The sequence below is a fragment of the Narcine bancroftii genome, chromosome 1, assembly GCF_036971445.1.
Source record: "Narcine bancroftii isolate sNarBan1 chromosome 1, sNarBan1.hap1, whole genome shotgun sequence".
NCBI classification, from domain to species: domain Eukaryota; kingdom Metazoa; phylum Chordata; class Chondrichthyes; order Torpediniformes; family Narcinidae; genus Narcine; species Narcine bancroftii.
The window spans coordinates 389176079-389198779 of record NC_091469.1 but is presented as its reverse complement, the minus strand read 5'-3'; the positions used below and the strand labels follow the sequence as shown (position 1 = coordinate 389198779).

Below are 22701 nucleotides of genomic sequence, written 5' to 3'. Positions count from 1 at the left end.
ATGCCAAACTATTAATATGCTTTCTCACTGACCTGAACCCAGTGTATAGTCCTCCATACCCCTCTCATCCAAATTTTGCTTAAATGTTAAAATTGAGCCTGAATTCACCACTTCTGCTGGCAGCTCATTCCACACTTCCATTATCTTTGTGTGAAGTGTTCCCCAGAATGTTCCCCCTAAACTTTTCTCTTTTACCCTTAACCCATAAACTCTGGTTTTTGTCTCATCTAATCTCAGTGGAAAAAGCCGACGTGCATTTACTTTATCTATACCCTTCATAATTTTGTAAACCTGTCAAATCTCTCCTCAGCTACGCTCCAGGGAATCAAGTCCTAACCTGTTAAACCTTTCCCTGTTACTCAGTTCCTCAAGACCTGACAACATCCTCATAAATCTTCTCTTCACTCTTTCAGTCTTATTGCAATATTTTCTGTTGCAAAGTGACCAAAACCTCACCGTGTCCCTGTGCACTTGGATCCTTTGCCCTGGTGAGAGGTGACAAGCTTAATATCCTGGAAAAGCACCTGTGGAATAAATATTTGGAGTAAAAGATGGTGTTCTAATGAGAGATGGGCTTTGTTATGGTTAATGTGCACTTATTGTTGTCAGATCTGCAATCATCAAAGTAGTATCTCATCTAAGCTTTAATGTTTCTTGTACATTGTGTAAAAATTTCCTTCATGGAATCAAGAAACGCTTCATTTCCTGTTGGAGACCTCGCATTTGATGTGCTCTTATAACTGATCTATTTCAGTTTTAGTGAGCTTCCTGCTTCTTGCCTTCCACCTCCCCCAGAATGTTGAAATTTGAGGACATGGCAATGATTATTAAAAATATTTGCTTGGTCTCTCACCCATTGAAAATATTCATTGCAACATTTGGGGGTGTGATAAAAATCTGTGCACAACTCTATTGAAGAACTGTTACTCCCATGGTGTAGCACTCCCACAGGCATAGGAATTTAACTGAGATTTTGTGCATAGGGCTCTGAAATTAGATTGAAGCCAATGTGTTCTAATTGAGGCAAGAATACTGTTGCAATTAATAGATTTGTTCAATATTAATCAACTGACTAAGTGAAATCCTGAAGGACTGCTGGAATAGTGGAGTTGAATGAAGCGAGAAGAAAATTATGTTGAATTAATGCATTGTGCTGTTATCATACTGTCATTCTCCATCTAGTTCCTATCCAGATATGATGAAAAGATATTCAGTACCATCCTCTCAATGTTTGTCTGGGTGTTCTGCTGAAATAACAATATGAGGAACAGACCTGCATTACCGCACTGCAATAGCGCCTGTTACTTGAGAATTGTGTGGTACTTGTTGCTGGACATGTGTCTCAGAGTGTCTCATGTGTCTCATGTGTCTCAGTGTAAGGTGCTGCAGGTATGTTTTCAATTTGAGCAGGCATCTAACATTGATGGTTGGCCAAGTTGATGGTTCGCTAATTTTAAAACATGGTGTCATAAAACCATGTTGCTTCTTTTATATGGGGAAAAAAGGAGTGAATGAATAAATAAAAAAAACAAGATAAAGACGCCTTATAATATGTACTTCTTGAGATAAATATAATACAGTCTATTTTTGCTTCAGTTTAACCTATCAACACTTTTGAAATTAATCATATCTTCTGATTCTTCTGGAGGGGGTGAGGTCTGTCTTCTGAAAATCCAAGTATACAGCATCCACCTGTTCTCCTCTACCAAGTTCTTGTTATATCCTCAAAGGCATGAAACACGAAAGTCTGCAGGATTGAGGTCCAAACAGAGAAATGCTGGAGAAACTCTGCCAGTGTCACAGTGTCCATAGGAGACAAAGATACATTACCAACGTTTTCTGCTTGAGCCCACCCTTGAGAAAGAGCTTTGGCCTGAAACGTCAGTAATATATCTTTACCTCCCATGGATGCTGAGTTCCCCCAGCCTTTATTTGCTTTGATATCCTCAAAGAATTCCAGAAAATTTATCAAACGGGACCTGCCCTGCAAGATGGAACAATTTCTGTCCTGATGTCCTGCCATTTTTTCCATCATGATAGATTTAACCTCATAATGACTTCTTTGACTTTCATTGGCTCAATTCTGGTTCTTATGTTGAAAAATGGCAACTATAGACTCTAAATGTGATTAAAAAAAAAACCTTAGAAGCAAGCCTAGCTCTTTTGTACCTACATCAATGAAGCAATTAAACATCTGTGAAACCAAATATCCCAAAACTTATGGTGCCCTGAAATGAGGGGACTATGTATAAAAAGTCCTGTAATTTCTACATGGTGAAACCAAAATGTATACAGATAACCTTGAATAAAACCTGGAGTGTGGACTTTAATCACCTGTGAATTGTTTGATTACAAATGTAAAAGAAAAAATGTTTTTGTCCCAAACATTATGGAGGGCACTGTTCTCCTAAGCACTTTAAGGCATTGCACTTCGTCATTCCACCTTCGTTGACTGGGTTTCAAATGCTGCAGGCATTCTGGTAAAACGCCTTATACTCATCGTCCTTTTAGAATCTCATAACGTCTGTGTCTTGTGCCTTTGACTTTTCAGTAATGCATTGAGTTCTTTTCTTACTTTTGCTTTGGTCACTGCATTGCTTTCTTTTGTCTTTCTTCGTGCATTCCCATCCCCTCACCGGTCACATTAGTTTAAACCCTCCCCAACAGAATGAACGAACAATCCCAGTTCTGCCCAGGTGACAACCATCAGGTATGTACATGTTTCCCCCTGAACCAGTTCCAATGCCCCAAGAATATGAAATCCTCCCTCCCACACCAGTGATTAAACTATGTAGAAATCAGTGTGGGGGGGGGGGGGAGGGATGGGGAGTGTGGGTGTGTAGGAAACACACCAGGGCTACAGGACTGCTTTGAGACCACAAACTTTAGCTCTTTCAGGGAAGTGGCCACCAACAATGACAATGTAAACATCATGCACTTCACAAAGCAGATTATCCTTCAGGACATGAGAGAAGTTGGCACTAAAATAGCCAGGCCTGAACTCTCCTGTGCAATCCAGAAGGCAAAGCATTGGTATGGTATGCACAGAGAATCCAGACTCAGCAATGTGAGGTGAGGCATACGCGGCAAGGTATCAAAACAAGATAACCTCGCGAGTCAAAGACAATGACATCTCCTTGCCGAACAAACTGAACATCATCTCTGTGTGGCTCGACAAAAAGAACAGTCTGATGCCAATGCAATCTTCGTCTTCCCTTGAAGACTAAGACCCTTGCATAGTTGCAGCTGAGTTGAAGACAACCCAATCCACATTGAACTCCACAAGGCCACAGGACCAGACAACATACCCAGTTAGGTACTAAAGGACTGTGCAGACCAACAGACAGAGGTCCTGATAGAGATTTTCAACACCTTATTGCAGCAGTCCATAGACCCCGCGGGTTTCAAAACAGTCACCAGTTTCCCGGTAGCAAAGTGGGTGATAGTAACAGATCTCAATGACAAGTGGCACTGACCTCCACCATTATGAAATGCTTTAAGCATCTGGTGATGGATTGTATTAAAGCACACCTCCCAGAGTCAGTGGACCCATTTTAATTCGCCTACAGGTGGACTATTCCAGTGACCGTGTTGCAGCCTTGTCTCCCCACTCTGTTCTGGCCCACCTGGAGAATGACACACGCTCGTCTGCTGTTCATTGACTTTGGCTTGACATTTAATACAAACATATCCCAGAGGCTGCTGAGAGGTTGGGACTCAGCACCCCTCCCTGTAACTGGGTTCTGACTGCCTAGCAGAAAGACAACAGTCTCTGTCTGGGTTGGCAGCAGTACTTTGAACACCTTCACACTGAGCACTGGCACTCTTCAGGGTTGGGCTGAGTCTGCTTCTGTACAGAGATGTACAGAACAGATAAATTTATATATTCAGTGCCAGAACCAGCAGGCCTGAGGAACAACTTTTTCCCATGGGCAGTGAGACACTAAAAATAATTCCCTGTGACCCTACCATTTTATCAATAATATTTGTTTTAATATATGTCCATATGTATCATTTGTCTCTATGTATGCTATGTCTGTATGTGTGGTTTGCACTGTTCTGCACCATGGTCCAAATAATGCTGTTTCATAGGCTTATACTGTACAATTGGATGACAAACAAACTTGAATTTGTATTCACCCTGTCATTTCCGCTATTGCCACTCCAACTCACATGTGGCATAGGCTGTATTTAAGGTCTTACTTTTAAGATCCTAGCTCCCTAAGTTCAGCATGCAGGACCTCATCCCTCTTTTTTATCTATATTGGTTACCTTCAATGCACCATTAGAACTGGCTGTTAACCCTCTCCTTTTAGAATGCCCTGCTCTGAAGCACCTCTGACCTTGCACCCAGGAGGCAACACACCATTCAAGAGTCCTGTTTGTGGCCGCAGAAGTGCCCATTCCCTTTACTATGGAATCCTTTACCACTATTATCTTCTATTCTGTTTCCTACCCTCCTCTGCAGCAGAACTACGGTTCTCAGAGTGCCATGAACCAATGCCTTTTCCTGATGAGCCATCTCCTCCAATAGTATCCACAGAGGTACATCTGTTTTGGCGGGACTTTGACTGCAGAAGACTCCTGCACTGTCTTCCTATTTGCTCTCTGCTTCTTGGTCCTAAAATTGCATTGTGACAAACTCATGAAATGTGTTATTGACAGCATTCTCAGTATTTTTATCAGAGAGTTTTTGTGTTCTGTGGATTTAAAAAATTGTTTTTTTAAAACCAAAGTGACATTTTTATTTAATAGTTACCAGTAAACTTTTGCATGATGGTAATTTATATCTGTCTGATCAAGCAGAATGCATCCAAAAATGAGCTTCTGTGCCACATACATGCTAGTCAGGGTGCCATAGGTGTTTTAATTCATAGTAATTTCATTGTATTAGATACAGAAGCAACTTGTTTGATTGTAATCTTGTGCCATTTTTATTCCTTAAATGATTGTAGTTGGTCTTCTCACATTACAGTGTAAGGAAGAAAGTTGTTCAGTTCATCCCATTGTCCTCCTATTGTGGACTACACTTTTCTCCTTTTCTCATATCCATTTTCCCATTGAATAATTCTGAAATTGTCTCTTATCCAACTTGGAAACTCATTTCGGTACCAATCATGTTTGAGGGTGTGTTTACTAACAGAATCCTGAGGTTGTCCCTTTTCTATTGTACCTACAAATTATTGTCATATTAACTTTTAAAAGTTCTATTTATCTTTTTATTTGTAGCTATTTTTAAGTTATAATTGCCACTCGTGCTAAGCAACCGATTTTAAATCCTGCTTAACTTAGAGGTTGTTGACAATCCATCAGTTGATTTATTTGCTTGTGAAGGAAAGAGAGTTTAGTTTCAGTTTATAAATCAGGGTTGAGACAGAATAATTTATTAAAGGTTTTCTCAATTTATTAAAGTTTTTCTTTATTTATGTCATTCTGTAAATGCTGATATTTCAAGACTAGAAATATTTAACAAGCCAATCTTGATGAAAGATTTTGAACCTGAAACATTAAACTGTTTCTCTTTCCACAAAGGCTCTCTGACCTGCTGAGGGTTTTCAGCATTTTCTGTTTTTACGCAAACTGTAAATTTTGAAAACTACCTAAGAAGTGGAGGGCTTTGAAATGAATTAAAGATCTTTATGTTAATTGGCCATTAAAGGTTCTCCTATTGTGTAGTTTATGAATGACTTTATAGCCAAGTTTGCAGATGATACAAAGGTAGGTGGAGGTGCAAGTAGTGTTGAGAAAACAGGGAGGACTTAAGATAAATTAGAAGAATGGGCAGAGAAGTGGCAAATGAAATATAATGTCAGAAAATGGTAGAAAAATAAAAGGGGAGACTATTTCAAATGGGAACAAAATGGAAAATACCCAGGTACAAAGGGTCTAGGAGTCCTCTTGCAGGAAGAAGACAAATGTAATGCTGGCATACATTTCAAGAGTAATGGAATATAAGAGCAGGAATGTGATGTTGAGGCTTTATAAGGCACTGGTGAGACCTCACGTGAGCAGTTTTGTGTTCCTTATTGAAGAAAAGATGTGCTGACGTTGGAGGAGATTCACAAGGATGACTCCAGGAATGAAAGAGTTAACTTAGGTGGAGCATTTGACAGCTTTTGGCTTGTATTCTTTGGAATTTAAGAGAATGAGGGGGATCAGAGTAGATGAAGAAAGGTTTTATTTCCCCATAGTGGAAGAGCCCCGGACAAGAGGGCACAACTTCAGGATTGAAGAGCATTCGCTTCATACAGATATGCAAGAGGGTGGTATATCTGTGGAATATGTTGCCTCGGGTGGTTGTGGAGTCCAGTTCATTGGGCAGATAGATATTGACAGGTTCTTGTTTAGCAAGGGCATCAAAGGTTATGGGAAGAAGATGGCAGTGGGGCTGAGTGGGAAAATGGATCACCTCATGATTAAATGGCAGGGAAGTCTCGATGGGCTGAATTGCCTATTTCTGCTCCTATGTCTTATGATAAGTTTAAAAAATCTGGGGCAAATTGAAAATGTGGGGAGAATAATAAAAATGGGATTAAAATAGGATTAGTGTAAAATTAGTCGCTCTTATTTGTCTCAGACTGAGTTGACTGAAGGGCCCGTTATCGTGCTATATCCCACAAGAGTTCCATGACTCATGTTTTCAAATTCAAGTTTATCATCATCTGATTGTATAAGTACAACCTGACAAAACTCTGATCTGTCCTCGATCCAGAAACAAGCAAACACATGCACAGACATTACACACATAACAGACAAACGAACCATATCCAGTATGTGCATACGTAGATAAATTGAATAAATATTGTTAAATAAATAGTAGGATCTTGGAAGGTTTGTATGAGCAGTTCAGCAGTCTCATTGCCCGTGGGAAGAAGCTGTTTCTCAGCCTGGTGGTTCTTGGTCTGAAACTCCTGTATCTCTTTTCCGATGAGAGTAGCTAGAAGATGCTGTGTAGAGGGTGATAGGGGTCTTCAGTGACTTTGCGAGCCCTCTTCAGACAATGAACCCAGTGGATCATGTCGATTGGGCATTGGGTAACTCCAGCGATCCGCTCTGCTGTTCTTATGTCCTGTGGATAGACCTCTGATCCAATGCTCTACTGCAACTTTACCACACTGTGATGTATCCGGCCAGGACACTCTCTGTAGACCTCCCTTGACTCTCCCCCAACCCCTGTCTTATGTACATCTTCCCCTCTGATCACCTCTCATAGACAGAATACTATCTCCTTTGTAGAGCTCTCACCTTTGTCCCTCTTCACCCACATCTCAATGAATTTTGAGCACTCTTCTACCGTAGGCTTTGTCTCTGTGCCTCTGCCACAACCAAGATTCTCCATCCCCACTTCTCCTCCTCCTGGACACATTGTTCCAGTCTTCCACCTGCTCTTGGCCTTTCTGTTTCTAACTGCTGCTGTGACATCAACTGGTTGACTTCACTACTCCCCTCACTTATTCCAAACTCACCCCCTCAGAATGCCTGGCCCTCCACTCTCTCTACACTAATCCCAACCTCACCATCAAACCTGCAGACAAGGGTGGTGCTGTTGTGGCCTGCCACACTGACCTCTACCTGATCAAAGCCAGACGATAACTCTCAGACACCTCCCTTCTTACTCCTCTAACAGCCCCCATCAAAAGTCATCAAACCACTGTATCAAGCACCATCTCTGTACTCATCACTTCTGGTCATCTACCTAGCACAGCCACCATCCATTGTTTCCCATCTTCACTGCCTTTTTCTACTTCCTACCTAAGATCCACAAACCTAATTGTCCCATCGATTTCACGCGCTCCTTCTTCACCAAATTTTTATTCACTTAGCGTTACTCTGTTTTGTTCCACTGGGTCCAGTCCCTCCCACCTACATCCATGATACTTTACCTGCCCTCTATCATTTCAATAACTTCCACTTCCCTGAACTTGATCATCTCATGTTTACCATGGACATCCAATCACTATACACATCCATCCCCCCATAGTGAAGGCCAGAAAGCCCTTTGTTTTTTTCAGGACAATAGACCCAACCAGTCCTCCTCCACCACCACCCTCCTCTGGCTGGCAGAACTTGTCTTCACCCTCAGTAACTTCTCCTATGAGTCATCCTACTTTCTCCGAGTAAAAAGGGTATCCATGGATACTCACCCTGCCTTTTCGTTGGCTACGTTGAGCCATCCATACTGCAAACCTACACAGGCAAGACCTGTCAACTCTTCCTTTACAACATTGACAACTACTTTGATGCTTCCTCATGCACCCATCATGAGATCGACAACTTCATCCACTTCGCTGCCAATTTCCACCCCGACCTCAAATTCACTTGGTCCTTCTCTAGCAACACTCTCCCTTTTCTCATTCTCTCTGTCTCATCTCGTGAGACAACTCTCAACAGCATCTTCTACAAACCTACCAACTCCTGCAGCTACACCTACCACACCTTTCACTCCATTCCATTTCCGTCTGGAGTACTGTATGGAATTCCTAGGAATTCTACATCTCCATTGGATCTGCTTCTTCCATGCCAGATCATCAGAGAAGTCCTCCTTCCTCAAACAAATTGGTTCTCTCTCTACTACGCTGAACTCGGCGCTCACCCACATAACCTGCATTATCTGCACATCCCTCATATGCAACAAGGACAGGATTACCTCTTGTCCTCACCTATCACCCCACCAGCTGCCATGTCCAACATATCATACTCCTGCATTTCCGCCACTTACTACTAGACTTCCCCTCTCCTCCCCTTTCCACTTTCGGCAGAGACTCTTCCCTCTGTGACTCCATTGTGCACTTCTCCCTCCCCATCAGTTGTCCACTGGATACTTACCCCTGTGACCTCAGGAGGTGCTCTACTTGTGTCCACATGTTCTCCTTCTCCACCATCTGGGGCCTCAAACAGCCTTCCAAGTGAAGCAACATTTCACCTGTGAATCTGCAGGGTTCATCTGGTGCTCACATTGAGGTCTCTACATCAGAGAGACCGGACACAAGACTGGGAGATCACTTTGCTAAGCACCTTAGCTCTGTCTGCCGCAAATAGTAAGAATCTCCCAGTGGCCACCTATTTCCATTCCCTTGATGACGTGTCTGCCCATGGTCCTATGCACATCCAGTCTGAGATCTGCAAATTGGAGGAACAACACCTCATCTTTCGTCTGGGCCCCCTCCAACCAGATGGCAGTAACAGCAACTTCTCAAGTTTCCGTTAAACTCCCCCCTCCCCTTCTTCCTCCTTTTGCCTTTCCCCCAGCTCTCTCTCTCTCTCTCTCTCTCTCTCTCTCTCTCTTTTTCCCTTTTTCCTTCTATCACTTTTCACAGAATCAATTCTCACCTCCTCTTACCAGATCCAATTGGCCTATCGTAGCAACAGGCCTACAGTGGATGCCATTTCACTGGAACACCTGGACATCAAAGATGCTTACAGCAGGATGGTCTTTATTAACTACAGGTCTTTATTAACTACACATCATCCCTTCAAAACTGATCAACAAATTCCAAGACCTGGGAGCTAACATTCCACTGTGTAATTGGATCCTTGATTTCCTCACCTCCAGACCACAATCAATCGAGTTGGAAAGAATATCTCCTCCACAGTCTCCATTAGTACCAGAGCACACAGGGCTGCATTCTTAGTCCCCTGCTCTACTCACTTTACACCTACGATTGTGTGGCTCATTATAACAACACCATCTACAAATCTGCTGATGTGCCAGGGTAATGGGTTGTATACAAAGAGGCAATGAGTTAGCATACAGAAGGGAGATTGAAAACTTGGCTCAATGGTGTACCAACAATAACCTTGCACTCAATGTCACTAAAGCCAAGGATTGTTGATTTCAGGAAGGGAAACCCAAAGGTGTATGATCTAGGAATTATTGGGGGATCAGAGGTAGAGAGGATAATCAAAAAAGAGTTCTTGAGAGTCACTATCTCAGAGGATCTTTCCTGGAGCCAACACACCAATGACGTCGTGAAGAAAGCACACCAGTGCCTCTATTTCCTCAGGAGTTTGCAGAGGTTTGATATGACACCAGAAACCCTGGCAAGTTGCTACAGATGTGTGATGGAAAGTGTGCTGACTGGCTGCATTATGGTCTGGTATGGGGACACCAATACACCCAAGCATAAAGGCCTGCAAAAGGTAGTGGGATCAGTTCAGGACATCACAGGCAAACCCCTTCCCACCACTGAGAACATCTGTGGGGAATACTGCTGTGGGAGAGCAGCAGTGATCATGAAAGATCCACAGTACCTAGCACAAGCTCTGTTCTCACTGTTACCATCAGGAAAGGGGACTAGGTACCACAAGACTTGCACCACCAGGTTCTGAACAGCTGCAACCCTCTACCATCAGACTCCTCAACCACAAACTCCAATCAGGGACTCATTTAAAGACTCCTACTTTTACATTTTGTTTCTTTATCTCCTCTGTATTGCACAGTGTTGTTTATATTTGTTTATTTGCTTACTTGTGAACATTGTGTTTATTTTTTTACTACCAATAAGTGGTAATTCTGCCTGACCCACCAGAAAAAAAATCTCAAGGTTTTATGTGATGTCATGTGTGTACTCTGACAATAAATCTGAATCTCAATTAACACTTTTGTAGGTCTGGTCTCCTCCCCTGGCTTTATTCTTATGCCTTTCTGTTCTTTGGTTATTTCTTGAAGAAGGACTCAGCCCCAAAACATTGGTAATATATCTTTATCTCCTGTGGACACTGCGAGACTGGCTGTTCCTCCAGTATTTCTGTGCGTTTTTACCTCAGTCACAGCATCAGCAGACTTTCGTGCTTCCCTCAGTCGTCATTGAGGGCTATTACTGTTGCCCTCTTTGGTACCAGGTTGATGGTGACTGTCTTGAAACCCATGGGTATGATGGACTGCTGCAGTGACCTGTGGAAGATGTCCATAAGGACCTCTGTCAGTTGGTCTACACTCCTTCAACCAGATATTTTGTCTGGTCCCACTGCCTTGTATAGGTTCACCTTGGATAGAGGTCTCCTCACCTCAGCTGCAGCTACATAGGGGGCCAGTTCATCAGGAGGATACAAAGCATTCTTCGGCATCAAGCTGTTCTCGTAGAACTATGCGTAGAAGATATTCAGTCCGTCTGGAAGGGAGACATTGTTGTCTTTAACTCATAAGCTTGTCTTGTGGTCTGTTTTAGTTTTGATCCCTTGCCACATGCGCATTTGTAGCCAGTGTCACACAGGAGTCTGTCGATAGGTATTTATACCATGTTGTACCAGTGTTTTACCCATTACTGATTTTTATTTCTGAATTTTTATTCCAGGAAGGCAATGAAATCCCTGAAGGTGCCAGTGTGCCTGCTTTAGGATTGTCAAATAAGGCAGTTTTTCAAGGTACTTTTAAGAATTTCTATGTTAAGCTGTAACTCTGGATTTTGTGTGTGTGTGTAAATATCTTGGCTTTGATTTTATGGTTTATTTGACTTAGGTTAATTGAATAAATGTTAAATTTAGACAAACAAAATTGGCGTAATGCTTAGCACAGCACAGTTACAGCGCCAGCGATTGGGACCAGGGTACGAATTCCGCACTGAATATAAGGAGTTTGTACATTCTCCCACTGCCTTTGAGGGTTTTCCCGGGAGTTCCATTTGAAATGTATTGGGGGGGTGTAGGTTATTCAGATGTAATTGGATGGCATGGACTCATGGGGCCCATCAGGCAGACGCAGCATGGATTCAAAAAGGGTAGGTCTTGTTTGACAAACTTGCTGGAGTTCTTTGAGGATATAATGGGTGCCGTAGATAGAGGGGAACAGGTTGATATTGTATATTTGGATTTCCAGAAGGTGCCGCACGAGACTTATCAATAAGATACAGATGAATGGAGTCAGGGGAATGTATATTGGCTTAGATTGAGGATTGGTTAACTGATAGAAGTCTGAGAGTCGGGATAAATGGGTGTTTTTCTGATTGGCAGACAGTGTTAAGTTGGGTGCCACAGGGTCTGTGCTTGCGCATGAATCACAAAAAGTTGGGTTGCAAGTACAACAGGCAAATGGAATGTTGGCTTTCATCGCTGGAGGATTTGCATTCAAAAACAGGGAGGTCATGCTGCAACAATACAAGGACTGGTGAGGCCTCATCTGGAGTACTGTATGGAGTTCTGCTCTCCATACTTGAGGAAGGATGTACTGGCCTTGGAGGCAGTCCAGAGGAGGTTCACCTAGTTGATCCTGGAAATGAGGGGGTTGACCTATGAGGAGAGACTAAATTGCCTGGGATTATACTCACTCAAATTCAGAAGAATGAGAGGAGATCATATAGAAACATATAAAATTATGAAAGAGATAGATAAGATAGAGGAAGGAAAATTGCTTTTACTGGTAGCTGAGACCAGAATTAGGGGACACAGCCTTAAGGGGAAGAGCCTATTCACATCTACTCTATCTGTTCCCCTCATAATTTTATATACCTCTATCAGATCCCCCCCCATCAACCTCTACGCTCCAATGAATAAAGACCCAAGTCTACTCAATCTTTCTCCATATTCTAGATACCGCAATCCAGGCAACATTTTAGTAAAATTTCTCTGCATATTCTCTATCTTATTGATATCCTTCCTATTATTTGGAGACCAGAACTACACACAATATTCCAAACTTGGCCTCACCAATGCCTTGAACAGTCTCAACGTTACCTCCCAGTGTCTAATTTCTTTCTCTCTGCTATTTTACTTTGTAATTTCTATTGCTACCTCCCAAAGAATTAGAGATAAGTGTATTGTCAACTCCGATAACATGCATAGATAACTTTTCCAAATGCTTGAACTTAGACAAGGCTAATCAATAATATCTTTCCCTCCTCTCCCATCTCCACAACTCCTTTGTCCTCTCATCCCTTCCCACTATTAGCCCCCTTGATCATTACCTCTGTGACTGCACTTGCACCACTGTTTGGGGCCTCAAACAGTCTTCCAATTAAAGCAACACTTGTGAAGCTGCAGGTATCATTTATTACATCGGGTCTTCCCAATGCGGCCTCAGCTACATCGGGGAGACTGAACGCAGACTCGGAGATCTTGGAGGATCTTTGTGCTGTCAGCTGCAATAGTAAGGACCTCCCAGTGGCCAACCACTCGAGTTCCACACACCATTGCCAGACTGGCATGTCTGTTCATGGCATAGTGTATTGCCAAATTGAAGACACCTGCAAATTGGAGAAAAAACATTTTGTATTATGTCTCAGCAGTTCCCAACTGGATGGCATCAATATTAATTTATCCAATTTCCATTAACCCCCACCCCCTCCTTCCCATTTCTCTCCCTATTTCTCTATTTCCCTCCTTCCCTTCATTCTCCTTACAGAGAGCTATCCTTCTTAGCCCTCTGCCTTCTCCCCCAATCGCTTCTCAGCTTTTTACTCCTCTATCCTTCCATCTGAAGCCACCCATTAAATTTTAACTTGTGCTCCTCTCCATCCCTTCTTATCTGACCTTTTCTGTTGTCGATGAGGGGCTCAGGCCCCAAAAGTCAAATGTGTTTTGCTTCTTATGGATGACTTTCTCCAGCACTTAAAAATTGTTAATGGTAAAAGGAAAGCAAGAGACAAAATTGGTCCCTTAGAGAATCAGAGCGGAAAACTGTATGTGGAGCCTAGAGAAATGGGGGAGATATTGAACAGTTTCTTTTCTTCGGTATTCACCAAGGAGAAGGATATTGGGATATGTGAGATAAAAAAAGCAAATTGGGTAAATATGGAGAATATAGTGATTACGAAAGATGTAGTGTTAGGGCTTTTGAGGAATATAAAGGTAGATAAGTCTCTGGGACCAGACGGGATCTTCCCCAGGACATTGAGAGAAGTAAAGGAGGAAATAGCAGAGGCTCTGACGGTAATTTTCCAAATGTCATTAGAGATGGGGATAGTGCCGGAGGATTGGCGTATTGCGCATGTGGTTCCGTTATTTAAAAAGGGTTCAAGGGGGAAGCCTGGCAATTATCGGCCTGTAAGTTTGACGTCTGTGGTAGGTAAATTAATGGAGAAAGTTCTTGGAGATAGTACTTATAAATATCTGGATTGACAGGGTCTGATCAGGAGCACTCAACACGGATTTGTGAGCGGAAGGTCCTGTTTGACCAATCTGATTGAATTTTTTGAAGAGGTGACTAGGAATGTGGATGAGGGTAGCACGGTGGATGTTGTCTATATGGACTTCAGTATGGCCTTCGATAAGGTACCACATGGAAGGTTAGTTAGGAAGGTGCAGTCTTTAGGTATAAATTTTGAGATAGTCAAATGGATTGAACATTGGCTGAAAGAGAGAGGCCAGAGAGTGGTAGTGGAAAATTGTCTGTCAAGTTGGAAGCCGGTGACCAGTGGTGTGCCTCAGGGATCTGTATTGGGCCCATTGTTGTTCGTTATAATGATCTATATGATGGGGTGGTAAATTGGATTAGTAAATATGCAGACGATACTAAGATAGGTGGAATAGTGGATAATGAAGAAGGTTTTCAAGGATTGCAGAGGGATTTGGGCTGCTTAGAAAAGTGGGCTGAAAAATGGCAGATGGAATTTAATACTGATAAGTGTGAGGTGCTTCATTTTGGTAAGAAGAATCAGAACAGGACATACATAGTAAATGGGAGAGCATTGATGAATACAGAAGAGCAGAAGGATTTAGGAGTAACGGTACATCGTTCCCTGAAGGTAAAAACTCACGTGAATAGGGTGGTGAAGAAGGCTTTTAGTATGCTGGCCTTTATCAATCATTGCGTGGAATATAGGAGTTGGGAAGTGATGTTGAGATTGTATAAGGCGTTTGTGCGGCCTAATTTAGAGTTCTGTGTGCAGTTCTGGTCGCCTAATTATAGGAAGGATATAAACAGAGTGGAGAGAGTGCAGAGAAGATTTACCAGAATGTTACCTGGGTTTAAGCATCTAGAGTACAGGGAGAGATTGGGCAGATTAGGTCTTTATTCTTTGGAGCATAGAAGGTTAAGAGGGGATTTGATAGAGGTATTTAAGATTATGAAAGGGATAGACAGAGTGGATGTGGATAGACTATTTCCGTTAAGAGTAGGAGAGATTGAAACAAGAGGACATGAGTTAAGAGTTAAGGGGCAGAGGTTTAGAGGTAACATGAGGGGGAACTTCTTTACTCAGAGAGTGGTAGCGGTGTGGAATGAGCTTCCGGGAGAAATAGTGGCGGCAGAGTCAATTTTATTATTTAAGTAAAAGCTGGACAGGTATATGGATGAGAAGAAGGTGGAGGGTTATGGTCATTGAGCAGGTAGGTGGGACTAGAGAGGAGTGTTTGGTTCGGTGCGGACTAGAAGGGCCTAATGGCCTGTTTCCGTGCTGTTATTGTTATGTTGTGTTATGTTATGTTTATACTGCAGTAGACCGCAGCATCTACATATTTTCTTGTTTACCATCAATGATTAATGGTAACTGACTGCACGTGCTGGAAGTGCATACAGCTGATGCTCCTGACAAGCCATGTTAAGGCTTTGGTGCAGGAGTTGGATAAACTCCAGAGCATTCAGGAGGCAGAAAGTGTGGTAAATAGGAGTTACAGGGACACTGTTATATCTCAAGTCAAGTCTCCTTTATTTATCATTCAAGATGAGATAACATTTCTCCAGGACCACAGGGCATATTTACATATATATGTTAGAATAGAAGTTAAACAAAGTAAAATATTAAGACATATGCAGTAAATGTCCACAGAACACTATCCATGTATGTTCTGGAAATTCAGGAGCCTGATGGATTGGGGGAAAAATCTGTTGCCCAATCTGGATGTAATGACCTGAGTGCTACAGTACCTCCTACCAGATGGCAGAAGGGAGAACAGTTTACATGAGGGATGTGTGGAGTCCTTCACAATGTTTACTGGCTTTCACTTGCATCGAGTATTGTAGATGTCCTTCATGGTAGGAAGGGAGCCCCCAATTATTATTATTATTTTTTGCTGACTTCACTACCCTCTGCAGTGTTTTGTGGTCCGAGGTGGTACAATTTCCAAAACCAGATGGTGATGCAGTTGTACAGGATCCTCTCGCTATATCCTCCGTAGAATGTAGTAAGGATGGAGGGTGGGAGATAAACTTCCTCAGCCTTCGCAGGAAGTCGAGGTGCTGCTGGGCTTTCTTGGCTATGGAGCTGGTGTTAAGGGACCAGGTGGGATCTCTGCCAAGTGCACTCCAAGGAACTTGATACTCCTAACGATCTCAACAGTCGAACCATAATGGTCAGCGAAATGTGTTCCTCCTCCCCCCCCCACCGGAAGCCAAGGAGACTGGAAGAGGGTAGATGGGCTACAGAGCAGGGCCCCCGGTGGGCATCCTCCTGAAAAACAAGTATACTTTTTTGCATACTGGTGAGGGGATGATCTACCAGGTATAAGCCATGGCAATCAGGTCTCTGGCACAAAGTCTGGTGCCGTGGCTAAGAGGAGAAGGGGGAAAATGAGTGATAGGGGATTTCATAGTTAGTAAGACAGATGAGAGGTTCTGTGGAGGAGATTGTGAATCCCAGATGTTATGTTGCCAGGGTCTGGGATATCTCAGATCGAGTTCATGACATTCTTAAGGTGATTAGCCAGATGTCATGGTCCTTGGAGGGTGAGGAGGTCCTGCAAGGAGAGTTCAGGGAGTTAGGCGCTAGGTTGAAGAAGAGAACCTCCAGGGTCGTGATCTCAGGATTACTTCCCGTGCCACATGCTGGAGAAGTTAGAAATAAGAAGATAGACCAGCTTAACACGTGGCTGAGAACATGATGTAATAAGGAGGTCTTCAGGTTTCTAGATCACTGGACTCTGTTCCAGGGAAGGTGGGATCTACACTGACGGGACAGATTGTTTCTGAACTGGAAGGGGATTAATATTCTTGTGAGTAGTTTGTTAGTCTTGTCCCGATGGATTTTAACTAGATTTTCAGGGGGAGGGGAACCAAAATGTTAGAGCAGTTAGTGAGAAGGAGGAGGATAAAGGTCATATGAGGACTGCATGAATCAAAGCTTTATATGTGATAAAAAAAAATTCTTGTGTATTTATTTTAATGCAAGGAATATTGTTAGAAAGGATGATGAGCTTAGGACATGGACTAGCAAGTCTCACTATCTTAACTTGGTTGCAGGAGGAGCAGGACTGGCAGCTCAGTGTCTGGGGTTCCTTGGCTTCAGACTTGATAGAGGGAGAAGGATGAAAGATAGATTGATAGTCAGGGAAACTATCTCATCTGTGCAAAGTCAGGAGGGTTTGGCTACAGAGGGCATATGGGTGGAGTTGAGGAACGGGAAAGGTGTGACCACACTGATAGGGTTGTATTATATTTTGCTCAATAGTCCGAGAGAATTGGAGGAGTAAATCTGTAGAGAGATAGCAACTGATGTAAGAAGCAGAAAGTTATGTTAGTAGGAGATTTTAACTTTCCAAATATTGACTGGGACTCCCATACTCTGAAAGGGCTGGATGGCTTGGAGTTTATGAAATGTGTTCAGGAAAGTTTTCTAAATCAATATATAGAGGTATTAACGAGAGAGGATGCAGTACTTGATCTGCTATTAGGAACAAGACAAGTCAGGTGACAGGTGTATGTTGAGGTGAACATTTTGGGTCCAGTGACCATAATGTCATTAGTCTCAAGCTAATTATGGAAAAGGATAAGTCTGGTCCTGGTGTTGGGATTCTAAATTGGAGGAAGGAAAATTCTGTGGAAATGAGAAAGGATCTAGGGAGAGTGGATCGGGATATGTCAAGGATGTGTTACATAGTGAATGGCCTTCAAAGGCAAAATCGTGAGAATGCAGCGTTTTCATGTTCCTGTTAGGATTAAGGGAAAATTAAATCCCTAGTTTTCAAGGGATATTGGTGATCTGGTTAAGAAGAAGAGGAGGTATATTTGCAAGTATAGGCAATAAGGGGCTAATAAGGTACTTAAAAGTACAAAAAATGCAAGAAAATACTCCAGAAGAAATTCAGGAAAGCAAAAAGAAGGCACGAGGTTGCTTTGGCAGATTAATGTGAAGGTAAACACGAAGGGTTTCTACAAGTATATTAAGAGCAAAAAAAGGGACAAAATTGGTGCCTTAGATGGATTGGAGTGGTCAATTATACGTGGAGCCTCAAGTAATGGGGGAAGATCTTAAACTTTTTTTTTGCATCAGTATTTACTCAGGAAACTGCCATAGTGTCCATGGAAGGAAGGGAAACAAACTGAAGAGTCATGGAGATTAAGGAGATGGAAGAGCGTGCTGCCTTATAGCGAATAAAAGTAGATAAATCCCCCAGGCCAGATATGATATTCCTTCGGACCTTGACGGAGACTAGTGTAGAAATTGCAGGTGCCATGGCAGATATATTCAAAAGGTCCTTAGCCATGGGTGAGGTACCAGAGGATTGGAGGGTAGCTCATGTTGTTCTGTTGTTTAAAAATGACTTGAAAAATAAACCAGGTAATTATAGGCCGGTGAGTGTGACATCAGTATAGGTAAATTATTGGAAGAAGTTCTGAGAGATAGGATATAAAGGAATTTGGGCAGTCATGGGCAGATTAAGGACAGTCAGCATGGTTTTGTGTGTTGTAGGTCGTGTTTTACGAAACTTGTAGGGTTTTTCGAAGAGATTACCAAGAAGGTAGATGAAGGAAAGGCTGTGGATGTTGTCTACATGGACTTTAGTAAAGCCTTTGACAAGATCCCACATGGGAGGTTAGTTCAAAAGGTTAAGACACTAGGTGTCCATGGAGAGGTTGTAAATTGGATTCGAAATTGGCTGTGTGGGAAAAAACAGAGTGGACGGTTGCTTCTCATACTGGAGGCCTGTGATTAGTGATGTGCCTCAGGGATGTGTGGACCATTGTTTTTTGTGGTCTGTATCAATGATCCAGATCATGATGTGGGAAATTGGATCAGCAAGTTTGCTGATGACACAAAGATAGGAGGCGTTGTGGACAGCAAGGAAGATTTTCAAACTTTGCAGAATGATCTGGACCAACTGGAAGAATGGGCCAAAAAAATGGCAGATGAAGTTTAAGGTTTTGCATTTTTAAGGGCAAACCAAGGTAGGGCATACACAGTAAATGGTAGGGCACTGAGGAGTGCATAGGATCAAAACAATTTGGGAATACAGATACATTGTTCCCTGAAGGTGACATCACAGGTGCACAGGGTTGTTAAGAAAACTTTTGACATCGTTGCCTTTATAAATCTAGGAGTTGGGATGTTATGTTGAAGTTGTTTAAGACTTTGGTCAGGCCAAATTTGGAATATTTTGTGCAGTTCTGGTTGCCTAACTATAGGAAGGATATCATTAAGATTAAAAGAATGCAGAGAAGATTTCCTGGGATGTTACTGGGTCTTCAGGAGTTGAGTTACAGGGAAAGATTAAACAGTTTATGACTTTATTTCTTGGAGTGAAAAGGAATGGGAGGAGATTTGATAGAGGTTTACAAGATCATGAGAGGTTTAGACAGAGTGGATGCGAGTAGGTTTTTTATACTTAGATTGGAGGAGAAATCAGTTTTAAGCTGAAAGGGAAAAGGAGAGTTCAGGGAGTTAGGCACTAGGTTGAAGAAGAAAACCTCCAGGGTAGTGATCTCAGGATTACTTCCCGTGCCACATGCTGGAGAAGTTAGAAATAAGAAGATACAGCAGCTTAACACGTGGCTGAGAACATGATGTAATAAGGAGGTCTTCAGGTTTCTAGATCACTGGACTCTGTTCCAGGGAAGGTGGGATCTAGGGGAACATTAGGGGAATGTTCTTCACTCAGAGAGTGGTGGGAGTGTGGAATAGGCTGCCATCTGATGTGGTGAATGAGGGCTCAATCTTGAGTCTTTAGAATAGATTAGATAGATACATGGATGGGAGAGGTCTGAAGGATTATAGAATGGGAGCAGGTCAGTGGGACGAGCGGAATAATGGTCAGCCTGTTTCCTGTGCTGCAGTGTACTATAGTTCTATGGCATGTATGATAGCCAATACCAATCATATTTTGCCCAGGAATGCCCACTTTTTGTTCAATGGAAACTGATCAGAAGTAGAACCATGCATACTTTTCATTGAAACTCCCTATTCTCTTAATTCTCAACATAAACAAAATATTTTTTTAAAAGTTAAAGTTTTAGGAAAATATAGAATATAGGACTCAATTAATATAACAGCAATGTAAATTGAATATAAAATCATAGAAAGACATTCAAAAAATAAAAAGGAGAGTCCCTCTTCTCTCAGCGACCACCCTGCCCCCCCCCCCAAAGATTCAAAAGTAAAGGAGACCGACAGCAGCGAATAGATGGAAATAAAAGAAAGAAAATAGAAAAGAAAAAGCAACAGGAACAAGATCATTTTAAAAGTATTAAATTTCTAATAAGGAGTATGCTAATTGACAAATATCAAAATAAATTATGTGATCTGGACATATAAGTTATCTAAATAAGGTTGCCAAATTTTGATGAACATATATCTATTCCTAAGATTATAAGTAATCTTCTCAAAGGGAATACAACTTGGCACCACTGTGTTCCAATGATCAATGTGAAGTAGGGAATCGGATTTCCACGTAACCGCTATACATTTCCTGGCTATTGAAAATGCAATTTTAATACATTTAGATTTACCTCTGGAAAAGTTAACTTTTATAACTGCTAAATTCCCCAGAAGAAACAATTTTGGATCTAGAGAGAAGTTCACCCCCACAATTTTTGTCAACACTTCCCCAATTCTATCCAAAAGGTTCTTAATTTTGTTCGTAACCAGGTGGAATGTAAAAAGGTACCAACATCTATACTATACCTAAAACACCTTATTTTTTTGTATCTTTTGAAGTGTGAGATATAATTGGTGCAGAAAATTACAATGAACCAGTCTTTATCTAGAATTAATTAAGGTAGTCATACTATCTACACATAGATCTGACCACCATTGTGGTTCAATTACAGTGCCCAAATCCGATTCCCATCTCTCCCTTGATCTATGTAGTCCAGGTTTTGGGCTTTGATCATTAACACATTTTCATTGTAAACTTCCCTCTCTGCCTACTCTAGACACCAATTAGTTCCAATTACGTCACTGATCTGAAAGTATCTGCTAAATCTGGAGAAATTTGCAATAAAACACAAAGCATTTAAGACTGACTTCTACATTAAATCAAAGCACTACTTTGTTTTTTTTATATATTTTGATATTTCTGTACAAATTATCTGCATCATAGCTTTGCAATGAATTGCTTCTCTCATAAATGAGTCTCAGTACTACCAAATATTTCTCTATCGAAAATTTTTCAAATTAATAAGACTTTGCCAGGCATCTTCATCTTCAATGTTGTAAATGTATTAGCACATAAAATTGTTATCTTACTGAAATTCATTGTGCAAACAGAAAAAAAAAGTTTTCTGAACTTAATTTAAAAAGATCCTATCTTGTATAGGACAATACTATTACAGCGCCAGCAACCCAGGTTTGAATCAGGTGCTGTCCGTGAGTAGTTTGTACTCTTCCTGTGTCTGTAGATTTCTTTCGGGCATTCTGCTTTCCTCCCACCCTGCAAAATCTTGTAGGGCTTGTAGATTCATTGGTATATTTGGGTGGCACATGCTCATGTGCCATATACTGTGCGATATCTCAAACTTAAAATATATTCAAAATAATTTAAAGAGAAATGCTTTGTGGTTTGTAAAAGTGTATGATCATTTAAATTAAGTATTATTAAATAAGACAAAGCCATATTAATTTGATTTTCCTACAGGAGATGTAGCTGTCAATGCAAGAAAAATGGATCCAAGTTCATTGCCTCTCAGTGTTGCTGACCAGTATCCCCAGTCTTACTTCCAACCCATCAGTCTTGCAGGTATATGATTCCACTCAAGAATGTTATTCCTAGAATATGTGCTACCATATATTAAAAGTGCTATACAACCCCGTTTAAACAATCCAGATTTTTACTGATTATTTTTCCATGATTTTTATTTATGGTTAAATTACATGATTCTGGTACCTAATTTAAGCCAGATTTAGTTACAACTCATTATACAAACAGTTGACATAATAGTCTACTACATGGCATCACTGCTGCAGCTGGTGTAATGGTGTAATGTTGCTGCTGGTGCGGAACTGGGAGGAACAAAGGCATGTCTTCCAGCGCTCTCCTGTGTTGTGCTACTGATCAATTGTCATGCCTGAGGGTTTCCCTACAAGCTTCATATGCCTGTAGAACAGGGCTGGTGGCATTCTTTTTACTTTGAAAAACCCATGGAAGTCTGTACCCAAGATAGCAGTGCCCAAGCTTGACAGCCCAGACCTCAAGGGTTGCAGACTCAGGGGAGCAGCAGAATACCCCACAACGAAGGAGAAACCTTGGCTAAGACTTTACAGGGAATGGGATCATAGCAGTAGAACCAGTGTAGGACTCAGCAGGCAAAGGACTCACACCAGGTTATAGTATGCTGGAGACTGACTGGTGGGAGCCAAGTATCGGTACTGGTATTCGTGAGGGTGCCAATAGTAAGCATGGCCTCCGAAGAGGCTTGGATGCTGACAGCTTCATAACACTAGACAACAAATTATTTCAAAAGGTTTGCTTCCTGAAAAAAATGGGGATTATGATAGACAACTTCAAGCTGAATACAAAGATAATTTCAGATTTGCTTTATCACGTAGTAAGTTGCAGAAACATTAAATTAACTTTTATTGAATTTAGCATAATGATGTTGACATATTGCATTAGTTG

At 41.7% G+C, this 22701-nt stretch overlaps 1 protein-coding gene across 1 annotated transcript in view; it reads left to right on the top strand.

Moving 5' to 3' along the window:
- Positions 1–22701, top strand: part of elp2 (elongator acetyltransferase complex subunit 2) — a 197616-nt gene that overhangs the window by 134605 nt on the left and 40310 nt on the right. Inside the window, exons 14-15 of the mRNA XM_069913639.1 lie at positions 11295–11364; positions 21721–21822. Of these exons, the coding sequence (XP_069769740.1) occupies positions 11295–11364; positions 21721–21822 (172 nt within the window). The remainder of the gene's footprint in view (positions 1–11294; positions 11365–21720; positions 21823–22701) is intronic.